Here is a 16,036-nt window from a genome sequence, read left to right on the forward strand (position 1 = left end):
TTTTGTAGGCTCTTCCATTTTCCTTAGTCTAGTTTTCAGAATCAATGAGAGGCCTATAGGAGGAAATTGAAGGTGTTATTGAGCAAGAGAATACACAGCACAAATGACTCGGGGAAATGCACTCGAATATAGTCTCCCGAACACATGAAACAGAATCTTTAAATCCCATATTCGGTATTGTTGGCAAGGTGGTAAAAGCGGTGGCTCTCCTTGCAAGGCAAAAATAATTTCATAAACACAAACATCTTTTCACCCAACGTTAGACATTTCTGTATAAATTAAAGATTTGCCATGTTCTAAGAAAGCCACTTTTCCAGCACAAACAGCAGCAGTGTTTGCAAGCAGTCACACAAGAAAACAGCCCTTCTCAGCCCTGCTCCTTTAATCCATGTAGTTCCTATCAATATTAACCTCTTATAGAAATTCTTGTACAATATAACTATTGAACTTTCTTGACTAGGAGTGTTTCTGAAGCTGTTAGTCATCCCTATAATGTATTTTGCAATCAGCTAAATCATCAAAGTATTTTTTAACAATGAACAGTTCAGAACTGACAGATCTACTTTCTTGTTCACACTGCTTATCAGAGAATAGATATCACATATGTTTTCCAGGTGCTTCCTATAGTTAGGATACCTTTACAGAAGCCGCTCATGAAAGATAAGGTCATAAAATAGATGAAAAATGTGTTAGCTTCATACACTTATGGTTTTATCATCAGACAAGATAGCTTTGGTTAAAGGACTGTAACAGTCAAAAACAGAACACTCCAGCTTCGTATTGAAGGGCGAGGACATTGAAGTTTAAGATTCTGTTTTTGTTTGCTTTGCCTAATAGCCCCACGATATTGTTGGGCTTAAAATAACAGTTTGGTAATAGATTAACCAAACAAAAGTGTCGTGATAGATGAACTCTGCATAGCCAAATTACACCTATGGTTATATCACTGGATACAAAAATAAAATTATGCAAATGTTACTCCTTTTTGCTAACACCTAAATCTAAACATTTCAACCACCTGAAAAGAAAAGGTCCATTACGCTGTGGATCCCTGTAATGGTGTCTGTCTGACTCCAGTCTTCCTTTAACTTGCTACAAGTGTATAAGAAAATGTAGGATTTTGCCAAATTCTAGATAGTTATATTCCATGGACAATTATTTTAAAAAACACACATGATTTCCTTAACCTATCTAATATGTCATTGCTTTGGCAATAACTTTTTTTTCCTATTCCAGAATATGAGCAATTAAACAGATCAAAAGAATAGAGCCCATATTTACTGGTCTATAAATTTTCAGACCCTAGATGAAGAAACAATTTTGGAGCAGCTGACGACAGTGGTCCAGAGCTAAACCTGTTATTTTGAGAAGAAACTCAATCTCTACAGTTAATGGGTGACTACTGTAATTTGTGGTATTCTATTATAGCTAGTAAGAGGAAATTATTGAACATGCTGATGTTTATGGTACTTATATAAAAGTCACAAATAAAGTATTAATAACTTAGGAAGACAGCACAGTGATTTATAAATTATTCCTATAGTTCTAATCCTAAACACTTACCCTAGATGTGACTATCATCCTCCTTGTGAAAAGAGCTTTCCTCAACATTTAAGTTCACTAAAGATCTGGAGCATAAAGGAAATTTCCACATAAGATAAAATAAGGCACATTCTCAGCAGTATATCATCCAAGAATTTTTGCTTTACATTACTTCTCTCAATGGGCACTTGAAAGAGTCAATACATAAGCAAGGGCGGAAACATAAAAAACACCCCCCCCCCTTTACAAAGATGCTTCTAGAATGTGTATTTCAAAGTTTATATATTTAAGTATTTTTTCTTATTATCCTTTCCCCTTCTCCCTACCTCCCTCCCCACTGCTCTCCAAAACCCTTCACTGAAACAACTGTATTGCATTCAGAGGAGGATTCTCTATAATTAAGGCACTTCTTGCTCCAAAGCAGAAAGTTATGCCTGATAATATATAAGTGAAGATAAGTGAAGATACTCTGAACTGTAATCTATCTTTCACAGATCGGTTCTGTTATCAAGACACCACTATTCCTTCAGTTTCCTGACTTCATTCTTCAAGGTTCGAACCCAGCATTCATTGTAGGGACTCACCGTCTTCAACAACAACAGAAAGTAAAGGCAAATCTCACGGTCTCTGAAACGGTCTCTTCAATAAACCAGCCCAATCCAGAAAGATCAAGCCACCTGAAGAAGGTAATATCTGAATACTGCTTTCCATGCAATCTTATTGTTTGTTCTTTCCTTTTTAACAAAATGATTCATCCTGAAGAGGTCTCTCCACTCTCATAATCCAAATCCATTTAAGCCTATGATTCATAAGTAATTCCTCATTACCATAGTGTTCCATTACTGTAATAAAATTTACTGATTATAAATAGACTTTATTCAAGCCACACACCCAAAGTGCAAAAGCCCAGTGGAGAACACACTCTGGGACAGCAGCTAACAACTCCGGTCCATATCTAAATGCCCTTTATCCAACGTTAGTTCAAACACCCTAACGACGAATGATTCTCAGAGCTCAAAATAGAGGATAACAATTATTTCTCCTGATGAACCTTATTTTTCCTACTGCTTGGCAATCAAAATCACACCTCACCCCCATTTTTTTCCTCTCTACAATGGCTTGTGAGACATTCAGATTTGCATTTAATGCTTCAGCTTTCAAGATACCTGTCTTCCTCTCATGCTTCTCATCATTTCTATCATTCATCTTGGATCATGGCCATCTCTCTGACCCACACCTATCTCTCTGGGGTTAACTCACACCACAATCTCCATTGCCCTCTTTGCCTGTGCATCAGGCTCTTGCTGACGACGCACTGTTCCATCTACCTGAAACACTATTACTTCTTTTCACCTACTTAATGCCTATTCAGCATTGGGCAGCAGCTCAAGTACTGGATTCTGAAGGCCACTTTCTCTCACCTTCCTCACTGCATCAAACTACCCTGTGCCACTTGTGTGATTACTTTATTAATATCTACCTCCCCACGATCATGTAAACTCCAGAACAGCCAGGGACTTCCCTGTGTTTACTTACATGCTAAGCACAGCATGCCCCACAATGTTGGACATAGTACATGTTCAATTAATATTCATCAAACTGGATAAAGCATGCATTTTGAATGGACTGATGGCATAATACTTTGAGTCATGAAGTAAAGACAAAGAAAAGCTATGCCCTTTGCATAAGTTTATTCTTCATAGTAACAGAATGTAGAGTTGGGCATGTGGACGCCTGGTCATAAAGACCACATCGGCCAGCCTCCCCTTTAGTGAGGTGGACCGCTCCTAAGACTAAGTTCTGGACAATCGGATGTAAGCTGGAGAGTTTTGAGGCAGCTTCCAGGAACCTAGTCTTACAGCTGAATCTAATCCTGATGAAGTTTGCATATCTGAGCAAAAAAGGGGGAAAAAAAAGTATTCTAGGTCACATTAGCCTCGTCCCAACTCAGATCCATATCTAGCTTCTACCACGAGTCAGAGTCCCAAGTCTGTTATCACAAGACCCATTTAGACTCTTTTTACCACAAGGTCTTCCCACACCACCTCCCCCCTCAGGGCCAGCAAGAGGTCCTTGGTTGCTGGTGATAACGCAGGAAAAACAGAGATAGTATCCACAGCACCGTCCAGATTTTTAGAAACGTGGGAGAATTTTTCCCCTCTCTGCGTTAATTTTTAACCCAGTAATTTCATGAGTATTTGTGGTCTTTATAGACACAGGGGAACTTACCCTATAATGATAACAGATTTGGAATTCAGATATCCTTAATGCCAAGACATTTAGGAATCTTTTTTGAGGTTTCCCAAAAATTAGGAATTTGAAACCAGACTTAACATTCTTGATCACTGTTACCTCCTAGAGCTCACTCATGTTGCCTAAAGGTACTAATGGGGGTTGATTCAGGCCTTCTAGAGCCCAAAGCTTATACAATTTGGGAGGCCCTCTTTAAAAGAAGAATACAACTCCATAATTACAAAATCAGGTCAGGGACATGCAAGGAGTCTATGCAAATGAGTTCTGAAGCTACGCTATTGAACTTTACGATGTTCATATACTATTTAATATCAAAATAGCTAAACGATCGCTAAATAAACTCAAAAAGGTGAATGAATATATCTGATATTGACTTGGCAACTTGAAGTTTAAAGATAAAATTCACATTTTTTAGTAGATTTTCAAAATTTGTTCCTTTACTTAGTGATCTGATTTTTAGGGCTATCTTAGAAGTTCTCCAACACAACTGCCAGTACTATAGAGAAAACACCCTTCTTTTCCAAATTGGGTTTTCCTTAGGATATATGCGATTTTCCTTGTCCATTTTTCACCAATATCACGCTGTATCTTTGTAGTATAGTTTCTTGTTATGAGTTCCCGTATTTCAGTATCTGCTCTAGTATTCAGCCTCCGGGACAGGATGTAGGAGCCCAAGGCTCAAGGACTGGGTGAGGCAGGTGTGTGCTGGCCAATAGCTTCCTTACTAGAAAGATGCTCAAGACAGCAAGGAAGCTTGAGAATGAACATACTCCTTCATCACCCCAAACGTAATGTTTTCTCCACTCCTTACATTCATTCCCTTTCTCACCTACACCTGTTTTCCTTTCCTTCCTGGATGACTGTATCTTTAAGAAATGAGAACAGTCTTTCTATCTTCCCCTTTTTGCCTCTGTAAATGTGTGGTCACGTATAAACACACGTATCAAGGCTTCCACGGCCAAAAACAAGTCATATAGGTTTTCAGTGTTGGTTAACTAGCCTGGACCACAATTTGCATTTAAAAAAAAAATCTAAATAAAAAATAGCGGGTCTCGTGCTAATTCTGTGCAACAAGAGAAATGACATCACATCTCATTGTTAAATAGGTAGGAGGGCAACGTGTTTTATATATCTGTAGATTTCTACCTTGATAAATCTCTATCTTGAAAAATAATCCTTAAAGAGACCTTCCCTTCTCACTGTCAGAAAAAATATAATCACAGCCTACCTTCTGAGCAATTCCACTTTCCATCTCCGGGATATAAGACGTGGTGAGATACAGCCACTGTCAAGTTTCAGAACAGTTCCTTGTCTAATCTTTCCGTTTCTCCAGATCTCTGATACAGAACCTGTTAGAATGTATTGCTTACTTTTCCAGTTCCTATGTTTATCTCACTTCCACTCTTGCCATCTGCTGCTGCATTTCCTTCAAAAAGTGAAAAGTTTCCACAGTGCCCGAGCTTTCCCTGCAAACAATGCCCTCTTCCCCTCTTCCTTCCTTCCTTTCTCTGCTTTTTATTGAGTCTCATTTCGTGTTAAGGTCAAGCTGTTTTAAAGAGTTCACGTTGCACACCTTTTGACAGGGCTGAAATTCTTAAACAGTTTTGATGGATTTGTAAGCACTTTTTTTTAGGGGGGGGGTTTATTACTGGCTTCAGCCCAAGTACACCCATTTTGGGTTGTCCCCATTCATCTGAATTACCTGAAAGCAGCTTTGCAAGAAACAGGCGGTGAAAAACAGTGGCTCATTTCATGCCACCAAATCGGGGCAATGTAATCATCCGGTTAGTGGGATGAGTCTAAAAGATCATCCGATATAGCTCTCTCATTATATCAAAATGCCAACTCCACTTACTGAAAACTAGCTTGTAACGACAGTCTTTAGCTAGAAATGTTTTAAGCACACCTCTAATTCCTTTACCTGAGCCTTTCTTTTTTATTTCTTTTTCTTAACATATAACCTTATTCTTGACTGACATGTCAAGCTTGATAGATGTTTAATTAGAGAACACCAAATTATTGCATTATTGCAGATGGCAAATTAAAAATACCTTGGAAAAAAGTCAGTTTTATGCTTTCTATGCCCACACTTCTTCAGATGTGTTCATCTTCTTCTGCAAGAATTATACTGATAGACACCAGGAAACAAAACCAGTTCTCTATTTCCGTAAGTATAACCACCTGAGTTTTAACTCAGCATTAACCTTTAGTAGTTCTATGACTTTGGCCAAGTTACTGACTCTCTGAAAGTCACAGGTGAAAACAGTGTCTACCCTACAGGCCAGGCAGTTGATTAGAGATGATACACGTGCAGCAAGATGTCTGACTTTCAGCAAATGAAGGTTGTTATTACCATTACTGTAATTATTATAATTGGTACGTAGTCTTAATGCCAATCTCTGGAATCTCACTGAACTACAAGAAGGAGCTGAACAAGCGATCTGCATTCCTTATCAGGATTTACTCCATTGGTATAACACATTCGGTTATTTTTCTTGATCTTTTAAGAACAGCAAAAAAGTGACTTTATGACTATAATTAAATTCATCATACCCCAGCTTTCACTTTTCAGTTTTATACAATCTATATTTAGGCCCACCAGAAATAAAGATTACCCCCACAGGTAATGGAGGGGCAAATTCTTTCACGCTTCCTGTTGCTTCTCAAATGATCATCAAAACATTGTGGGAAGTTTTACATACGCACAAGAAAATATGAATTTTATATTAGGAGATTGGGAACTTTGAAGATCTTATTTGACTTAAACCTCAAATATGTTAGCACAGAACAAAGAACATTTTCTCAAATTACTTACGAAATTTAAGGATAAAAACTAGAGGAGACATAGCTCCTTCTATGAGATCAGTTTCTCTAAGATGATAACATTTTTTCTAAAATCATAATATGACCAAAAGTCAGATTCAAAGTTGTCAACTGCGTTAATTCCATATAATTAAAATAAATTGGCTTCCCAGGGTTCTCTAATACTAATGCTATTTCATAATTTAAATTTGCCTTAAATAGAAAAATAAATTAAGAGTCAGTAGATGTAAATGACTGGCAAATATTAATGTAGACCTGTATGAATTGTTTTATATATATATATATATTTTTTTTTTAAACAAAATAAAATAGGAAAAAAACATTTTAATTAAAACAAGGATTTATACAATTACAACTTGGTCAAAACTATTTTTTTCAATTAACATGGCCTCTTCATTCTACCCAAAATATCACGGAGAAAATGTAACAATAAAAGGACTTATAAATAAGTAGTTCTTCCTTATAGTACTCAGCTAAAAATAATGATTAATTAATTCAGTATCAGATTAAAAGTTAAAAACGCAACAATGTAGATGTCTTTTAATATCCAGATGCATATACAGATTATATAGTATCATTTTATTATTATATTATGTATCATATATATAGTACCAGGAAATTAAATAAATTCTTACTCTTCTTTTGACTTTCAACATTGTAGGAAAAACAACAAACTATAGTAAATTTTTCAATTTAACTAAATTGAAATTTAATTTGCCTAACTAAAACTTAGGCAAATATCTCTTGACATCTTATGTAGTCCAGGTAGAAATGGAATGAAATACACTTTATTACAATATGAATTTATTTTATAAATAATGAGAGAATTAGGTAATTAAATATCTTATCAAGTCTTAACATATTTCAAAAATATCATTAGTAGACTGCACACTGAAGATATGTTGGTGGTCAGCTTACAGACAAAACAATAACTTGAGTTTATAATATGCAAAAAAGTAGTCTATATTATCATACATGATTCATATAAATGATATCATCATGAATCATGTCAACACAGCATAGAATCAATCATTTTAATTTTGTTGAATTTATTATGATGATATATCTGGGATCAGAGATGAGGTAGACAAAGCTTGATCTGACCCTCATATATAAAACACAAGTAAGTCATGTACAAAATTTATATACCCTCTGGTTCCATCAAAACCAAGAAAACGCTGAGTTCCTGTAAGAACAAACTGCCTTCAAATGCTCTCATTTTTTCCAATAATTATGGTTTAAGAAAAAAATCTATCTGATACCCAAAAAACCCTCTGTTTGGGGGATTTTAAGATGGTCATAAAAGGGTGATACTACAATATCCTAGGTATTATTTTTTTCTTCCAATCTCAGAAGACAAAAATAGTACAAGCCCAACATAAATATGGCCTCTATATCTATATTCTAAAAACAATTCCGTTCCATTTTGCATTGTTAGATGACTTGTGTAAGAAAAATGTAAGGATTTTAAAATAATGTAAAAAAGAAAAAAGAAAAAAAAAAAGAAGTCCTGGATCCAGGAAAACAGAGTTTGCCAAGGAACAATAATGTCATGTGGAGGGAGGGGGAGGTGGTGCAGAAGGGAAGGGAGGTCCGTGCCAAGCAAAGCTGGGGGCTGTTCAATCAGCTCTATCGGGCCTCCATCAGTGTCTCCACTCCAGCCAAATCCAGAGAAAACAAGGAGTCAAAGATTCAGGTCAATAAGCTTATAGGCGATTTGCACAAACAGTTCCTCCAGCAAGGTAAAAAACAAAGTCATATTGGCTTTTCTTTTTTATGCCTTCTCTTTGAACTCTCTGGTCCAAACACACCCTGGAAATGTCAATGTTATATGCAAGAATTTTAAAAGCTCAGCTTCTTAATCCCGTTAAGAAAAAAGGAACCGAGTTGCCTGTAAAGATCACCTTCTTTATTGCGCTCAACGTGATTATGGTAGAGCTGCCTTTTGCAGATTCTGATGCTAGTCGCCCAGGCATCAGAGGAGGTGAAAACACATCATTAAAGGCAGAAGGGAGGAGGAAAGAAAGCATCACGATTGAGAAGCGTTTATGGAAGACAAGTAAATAGACTTTCTGAACTAAAAATAGTAATAATAAAATAAAAAGAAAATAGAAAACAAAACAGTGCATTTGTTTGACACTGGAGCGAATGAAAAACAAGCAGTTTCTATTCCCACAACCAAATCTGCATGAAGTGTGTTCTTTTTGCTTCTTCTTTTCAGTATGAAGGATCTAGATATAATACTTCTGCTGCTTTACCTTAACATGGAAAAGGGGGATAAATGTCAATAATCTAGGCTTGGGTTTGTTACCAAAGAGAAGTATGGCTTTCCCCTCAGTTATTTCTTTTCTTTTCTTTTCTTTTTTAAAGATTTTATTTGTTCATTTGACAGACAGAAATCACAAGTAGGCAGAGATGCAGGCAGAGAGAGAGGAAGAAGCAGGCTCCCAGATGAGCAGAGAGCCCGATGTGAGGCTCGATCCCAGGACCTTGGGATCACAACCCGAGACGACGGCAGAGGCTTTAACCCACTGAGCCACCCAGGTGCCCCTATTTCTTAATATTTAAATGAAACTACAGAACTACATAAACTGAGAGAAAGAAAGAAGTGGAATGTGGGGGAGGGACATATCAATGAGTCTGGCAACCCACTGGCAGAAATAATTAAGCACGATGATGAAACCAAGGCTGAGATTCACAGCTTCCAAGCTTTATCTTTCTGATACAAGGATGTGGTATTGTGGAAGGGAGCAAAGTGACTCATACCATCCTCCACCACCCCAAACTGCTCTTCCGGAAACTACATTAATGAGCTACAGATGGAGTCTCATCAAGCCCCTGGCTAAAGGGAGGATTCTGATTGGGGTTATCTGTATCTCCTGACAGCCTCCCCAAATTACTTGTTTCCATTTCCTACTTGAACCTTTCCTTTCTGCAGGCCTTTCTCTTCTAGGTATAAATAAACATGCCGTGACCATGCCTCTTATGCCAGTTCCAGCTCAACTCCCCACTCTGGCTCACCCAAGCCTTCCATGGTGGTGGGAATCCAACGGATTCCTAAAGCAAGTTGCTGCACAGGTAGGACTATGCCTCTCCCACTCCCCAGCTCTCTGCTGTCCTCTTCTGGCTTCCTGCGACACTGGCTTCACAGGGAGGGCAGTTTCCACCCAGAGTACGGGGTACTGGGAGCTCACTCCCTTCGCCTGGGTCTCTGGTCAAAGTTCACCTTCTCCATCACTCTTATAAAATCTCTCTCTCTCTCCGTTCCCTTTCCCCCCCTTCTCTCTCTCACTCTCCTCTCTCTATCACACACAATCATTCTATTACCCTTACCTGTTTAGCTTTTCTTCATAGTGCTCAACATTACCCATCATATTATACAATATGAGTTTGCTTATTTACTGTGTCTCTTCCTGAGAATGAGATTGACTTTTGTCTACTGCTGTATCCACAGCACTGAGAAGAGAGTCTGACACATACCAGACGCTTACTATATGGGTTTAGTTGAATTGAATTATCTATTGAGCAGAATTGAAAGCTTCTGCCAATCTAAGTAAATTTCTGTTTATGTTTGCTTTTGGGGTGATATTAATCACTTCTGGGCTAGAGTTAAACCCAAGCTGAGTAACTCAGGTTTTATTCTAGTTCTTTAATATGCTATGCATTTTTTCTATTTTAAAGTTTCTTTAAAATAAGAATATAACCTTTAATTTCTGCAAACAACCTATGTCAAATATTTTTGAATGTGGTAAGAATGTCCATTGTTACACTGTATCAGTCACCTTAGTTTATGGATTTCCATTGTGCTCCCCTTTTTCAACCTGAATCCTTCCAGATTGAACACATCTAATATTAATTCATCTGTCTAGGCTAAGTATTTCACCCAATGATTTCTCTGAGCATTCTCTATACATAGGTCCTATGACTCAAAGTCAGGTTTGTTTCTCTTCCAAAATCAACTTTGATGGCATCATTTTCCCTTTCAACTTTTGTTTAGAGATGATGTCACCAGGAATACTTTGGAGGGACCCTCACTACCTTTTCTAGATAATCATAATTCAAAGTTCACTGACACAGTTTCTTTGGAGTTTTCTTTTTTTTAATGACAGTATGTTCTCCTAGCCCACAGTGATATTGACCTGACACTTCTCTCCCTGTTCACATATCCTGTGACATTCTCTTGGAATGTATCCCAAGACATGTTTATTTCATTTCAGTCATTAATAAACTTGGGCATTTCAATGAATGAACTCTTCCTGCAAATAATTAATAATAGTGAACCCATTTCAGAACTGCTCCATCTCACCCCCACTATGAAACTTACTGTCTCTGAGTTTATCCAAGAATCACTAATACAGAAGAGTTCCCACCTGCCAGCGGTAACATAAGGAACACTCCCCACCAGTTGCTCTCCAGACCACTTAAGTTTCAATTTATATTAGTTTGCTTAGTTCTGAACATGCACTGATGTACTTCCATGTTTACTATATAAACCAGAAGAAAGGCAGAAAACAAATCACTGAGGCATATAACCAAGCGCCACAGGAAATGTGTAGCACTTATGGACCCAGCCTTGATGTCTTTGTCATGTGTAAATTCAAGGAAATAATTCTTGCTTGTTTCCTTCCTCTCACAGATACTGCAAGGCAAGATGCCAAATGATCTAAACTCATTGCACAAGAGGAGGAGACAAATTATAAGTACTGCTTTATATTTTGTTAAAATTCCTGAAATCTAAGGAGAGCAAGCAACTTTGAGAAGAGCATCTTTTAACAGAGTTCATTTCATTCATTTGGAAGATGAGAAATAGACGTGAAATAGGCAACGAACACAAAGTAAGGAGTGACATAAGAAACTTCAACAGAATTGCCAGGTTCCAACTTTAGGCCTGCAACTCTAACAAGGGTTTATTAAAGGTGATCTTTTCCACTTTTAATTGTGAATATTTATGACTTAGACTCATCTGATTAAGAATTTTACACATTTAATGTTGACATAAAATTCTGACCAACATTTTGACATTTCTGTGGAATATTACATTATGAGAGTGATTGGAGTCATTTTTAATCACATGTTTTATAATGACTAGCAATAATATTAATAAATGCTTCGAGACTTACAAAAAGGCCTGCCCTTTGACAACAAGGAAATAGACAATATCCATATGGAGCTGAGGAAAATACTACAACAATAAGAGCAGAATCATTTTAAATACTGAAAATATCCCATATAATGCAGCTCAATTTCAAAAGTAGGAACATTTACTTATGAAAAGTATGTCTTCATAGACGTACAAAAGCAGGGAGTTTTTCCTTACTTTTTTTTGAATAAAAAGGAAAGTTACAATGGCATAGGATTGTTTTTATACACAACACAGTTGCTAAGATACAAATGAAGACAGACTATAACTGTATGTGTATCCTCCGTATCCTCCCCCGACTTTCTGAACACCTTGTTTGGAACACTTATGGTATTTTAACCATGTTTTTGTGATCTGAGTTTTTAACCACTATCTTTTGTTTAATACAAAGAAAGCATTTAATGTTCTAAAGTGTTATCCCTGGAACTCCAAAAAGAAACCATGTCCTTGCTAGATCTTAATCATGGCTAGATCTTTAGCAGAAGAAACTTTCCAAAGACTATAATTCATTTTCTATATATATGTATACATATATACATACACACACACACACACACACACACACACACACACACAATTTCCATGTTGTTGTAAATGACATTAAAATATTTTCAAAAAATATGTTTCATCAGTGAGTCCAAGTTGAAATTATTTTTCTTCAGAACATTTCTTATATGCTCTTTCATCATGATGTTGGTGGTCTCATTAACCACTGAAATACTTACACTCTTTTAATGCTAAACCTATCTCCTTCCCTGTGACTGGGAAGAAAACATAATTGTGTATCACTGAGACTAAAACATGAATTTCTACAGAAAGATCAGTTTCTAATTTTCTGGAGAGAAAATTTTCTCTTCCGATTGTAGCTAATCAACTTAAGTGAAAAATGGATGGAATTCCTACTATGACCTCAAGGGGATGTAGTATTGGTGGAAGAGCTGGCTCTCTCTTCCGCCAGTTCCTACTGACTGCAGTGAAAATCTTCTGGTCTCACATTTTATGAGAGTAAAATAATGAAATTCTTTTCCTATTAAATAAGGCGACAGCAGTTTGTAATAGTTATAGTTGTATTTATCCTGCAAAAATTGTATGAGAAAATGAAAATTCTTATTTCTGCCTCTCATTACTTTCTTATTTCAAACTAAACATTAGGAAGTTATTTTTTTTAACCTATGATACATTAATTGTATATTTACTTATAATTTTACATTAATTTGTATTTTAATGATAGATTTAATTACATATATTTTCTCATAAAATACTAAAATACTACTAACTTAAAACTTGGGAGTTCTATATTCTTTTGTTAAGCATAGCCCTCAATCAATGATCGGCCCAGAATGTAATCTAGTAATACCTAACACTACTGCTTCTCTGGAGTAATTAAATGGACAAAAATGAGTCCACATACTAACTCTTTTTACAAGAACAAGAATACGTGGTACATGCTAACTCTTGGTTCCTTCCCTTTACTGTAATCCTATAACATAAGGCAGGTTCTCTACAATGCATTTAAAAGTATACTTCCTGGGGCGCCTGGGTGACTCAGTGGGTTAAAGCCTCTGCCTTCAGCTCAGGTCGTGATCCTGGGGTCCTGGGATCGAGCCCCGCATTGGGCTTTCTGCTCAGCGGGGAGCCTGCTTCCTCCTCTTTCTCTCTGCCTGCCTCTCTGCCTACTTGTGATCTCTGTCTGTCAAATAAATAAATAAAATCTTAAAATATATATATATATATATATACATATATATGTATATATATATATATACTTCCTGACAAAGAGGGACCATGGAATCTCTTCAAATATAGATTAAAGCACTTCTCATTTCCAGCCAGCTTTTACATGTAATGCTGAGGCTACTATAATCAAAAAATGATTCTAACACCCAGAACAACTACAGAATACATTAATTTGGCCTAAAGTCTAAGTCAATACTACCAGAAAAGGACTACTCAGTCCATTCCATTCTCACCTTCAACCAAAAGCCTCCAACATGGGAAACAAAGGCCACATTACAAAGTCACCTTGAGGTCTTCAAGAGTCAAGGAGGTTTTCTCAACTTCAGGGCAGCCGGAGGCTAGCGCCACCACTCCATCTCCAAGTTGTTTGGGTTCTACTGACCACAGGAATGAGAAGTGGCTGACTTCTTTTGTTTCTAACACACCAGCAACAGGAGAAAGTCAAACTGGAATTTTAACAACGTACATCAAATGTATATGTGGCTCCTGAGATACGGGTATCGGTGGGGTCTGGGGAAGCTATATCATCATTCTTAATTTCAGACTGTCAAGTCTGATCAAGAAACTTACATATGTTAAAAAAAACTTGGCTTCACATAATTTCTCTGCCTAAAAAAAAAATGGACATCCAAAAAAGCGGCACATAACACAAGCACAGATATGGAGATAGACAGTCATGTCGTCTAGAACGGGGTCATGGTAAAATCAGCAAAAGGAGCTGTTCAAAGCATCAAAGTGACCCAAACACTTATGAAACTATGCACGGGTGCAGGAGGTGACAGAAGACTCATCTCACTTACAAAGGAAACCAATTAAGTAAGAAAAAAACTTTTTTTTTTAAATCATGAGAAAACTTAAATGCACTTTTGGAAAAAAGCAAGCGAGTGAGTACACATACCCAATGAAGATCGTGTTACTGGCAAGGCCACCTGGCTCCAGGTCAAGGGTGGAAATAAACTGAGATACATGGTCTCAGGCATAAGGTTAATGTGTTAAAAGAGCATCTAGGATGGGAAAATAGTGTGTATTTTCTTACTTGACAGTATCTTAAAAAGGACCATCCTCTGTTTTGAAAGTCAATGTCAAACAGTTAAAGTGTTCCATTGTGTTTTGTTTTGTTTTGTTTTGTTTTGTCTAATTTGTTTTTTATTAAGTAAACTCTTAGCCCACCATGGGGCTCAAACTCCCAACCCCGGGATCAAGAGTCACATGTTCTTCCGACTGAGCCAAGGAAGTGCCCAACCCCGGGATCAAGAGTCACATGTTCTTCCGACTGAGCCAAGGAGGTGCCCCTTAAGCATTCAGTTTCTGTAAGTTGTGTGCCAGAAGCTTGGGCTGGGGCTTTCTGCCCCATTCAGTGCTTATACTCAGTGCCTTGCAAACAACTGACGTTCAATAAGTACTTGGAAAAGAATAAATGAATACATGAGAAACATAAAATGTATTAGAAGTAATTGGCCAATCAACATGAAAATAGTTTTTAAATATACAAAATGACTTATTAAAGTGGAATTACCTCTTTTCACCCTCAAAATAGCATTTTGTGTTTAAAAAATTCTGCGGCTATTTTCCGACTCTCGAATAATGTTATTAGCCCCTTGCACACTTTCATCGCACTCTCTCAGCGTGTTTTTTAAACTTTATAAAATCATCTGAGCAAACGAACTCACAGATTGCATCTAGCCATTAATGATTACCTTTGTTACAAAAGTATTCCACTTCTTCACAGCTCAGATTCTCAGGCCCAAATTCTGTAGAAAAGCTTTCCTCCAGTGGAAAGTCCCCTTTGGAGACGATGTCTGTTTCCTCTGAGGGACACTCTTCTTCTTCCTCTTCAATGGCATCTTCTAGCGGCCCTTGAAAAAGAATCAGGGACACTGTACCAAAAACATCCAAAGAAGATAGTGAAATAAAATCCTTTACTAGGGTCTTTTGATTATAGTGGTGAGAAAAAAAATATATTCTAGGAATGGGCCAAGCAGTATCAATCAGCAAGGGGACTCACACAAGATAATGCCACCTTCATATTCACAAGAAACAGTGACCTATAACAAGAAGTGGAAGGAAACCAGTGCCTCGACTTACTATATAGAAAGCGACCGCCATCTTCAAACCTTCCCCACCCCCAATTCCAAACCCAAAGCTGTTGCTGCTGCTGCTGCTGCTTCTTTTTTTTTTTTTAAATTCTCTCCCGAAGAGCAAAACTGTGCACTTTATGTTCATTTGTTAGAATTAACTGCCTGGTAAAGAGTACAAGTCTCTTTTACATCGTTGTACAATTTTACCTGAGATTTTAATAAAGATTTAAAGTAATTGAAAGCATTTTAATTGAACTGAGATTTTAATAAAGTCTATACTTTTAAAAATCCATCTTAAGAGTGGATTCCAAGAAAAGATTTCATTATATGTGTTTGAGGCTTGAAGAAAAATTACATATTTCTCTCCCTGATGAAAGCATAACCCTATTCATAATTAATTGAATTTTTTCTGAAATGAAAAGTAGTTTTCTAATGAAAAAATGTAATTTGTATTTATGTGATA

General features: G+C 36.9%; 1 protein-coding gene across 1 annotated transcript in view; it reads right to left on the reverse strand.

Annotated features, from left to right (window-relative positions):
* The window catches only part of LOC111146591 (zinc finger protein, FOG family member 2), a 358,885-nt gene extending 343,284 nt beyond the window's left edge, over positions 1-15,601 (reverse strand). Inside the window, exons 1-2 of the mRNA XM_022502210.1 lie at positions 15,571-15,601; positions 15,193-15,351 (exon numbers count right to left, since the gene is read on the reverse strand). Of these exons, the coding sequence (XP_022357918.1) occupies positions 15,193-15,351; positions 15,571-15,601 (190 nt within the window). The remainder of the gene's footprint in view (positions 1-15,192; positions 15,352-15,570) is intronic.
* Between the last annotated feature and the right edge of the window lie 435 nt (positions 15,602-16,036).

This window comes from Enhydra lutris, unplaced genomic scaffold, assembly GCF_002288905.1.
Source record: "Enhydra lutris kenyoni isolate GAN:26980312 unplaced genomic scaffold, ASM228890v2 scaffoldscaffold14, whole genome shotgun sequence".
NCBI lineage: Eukaryota > Metazoa > Chordata > Mammalia > Carnivora > Mustelidae > Enhydra > Enhydra lutris.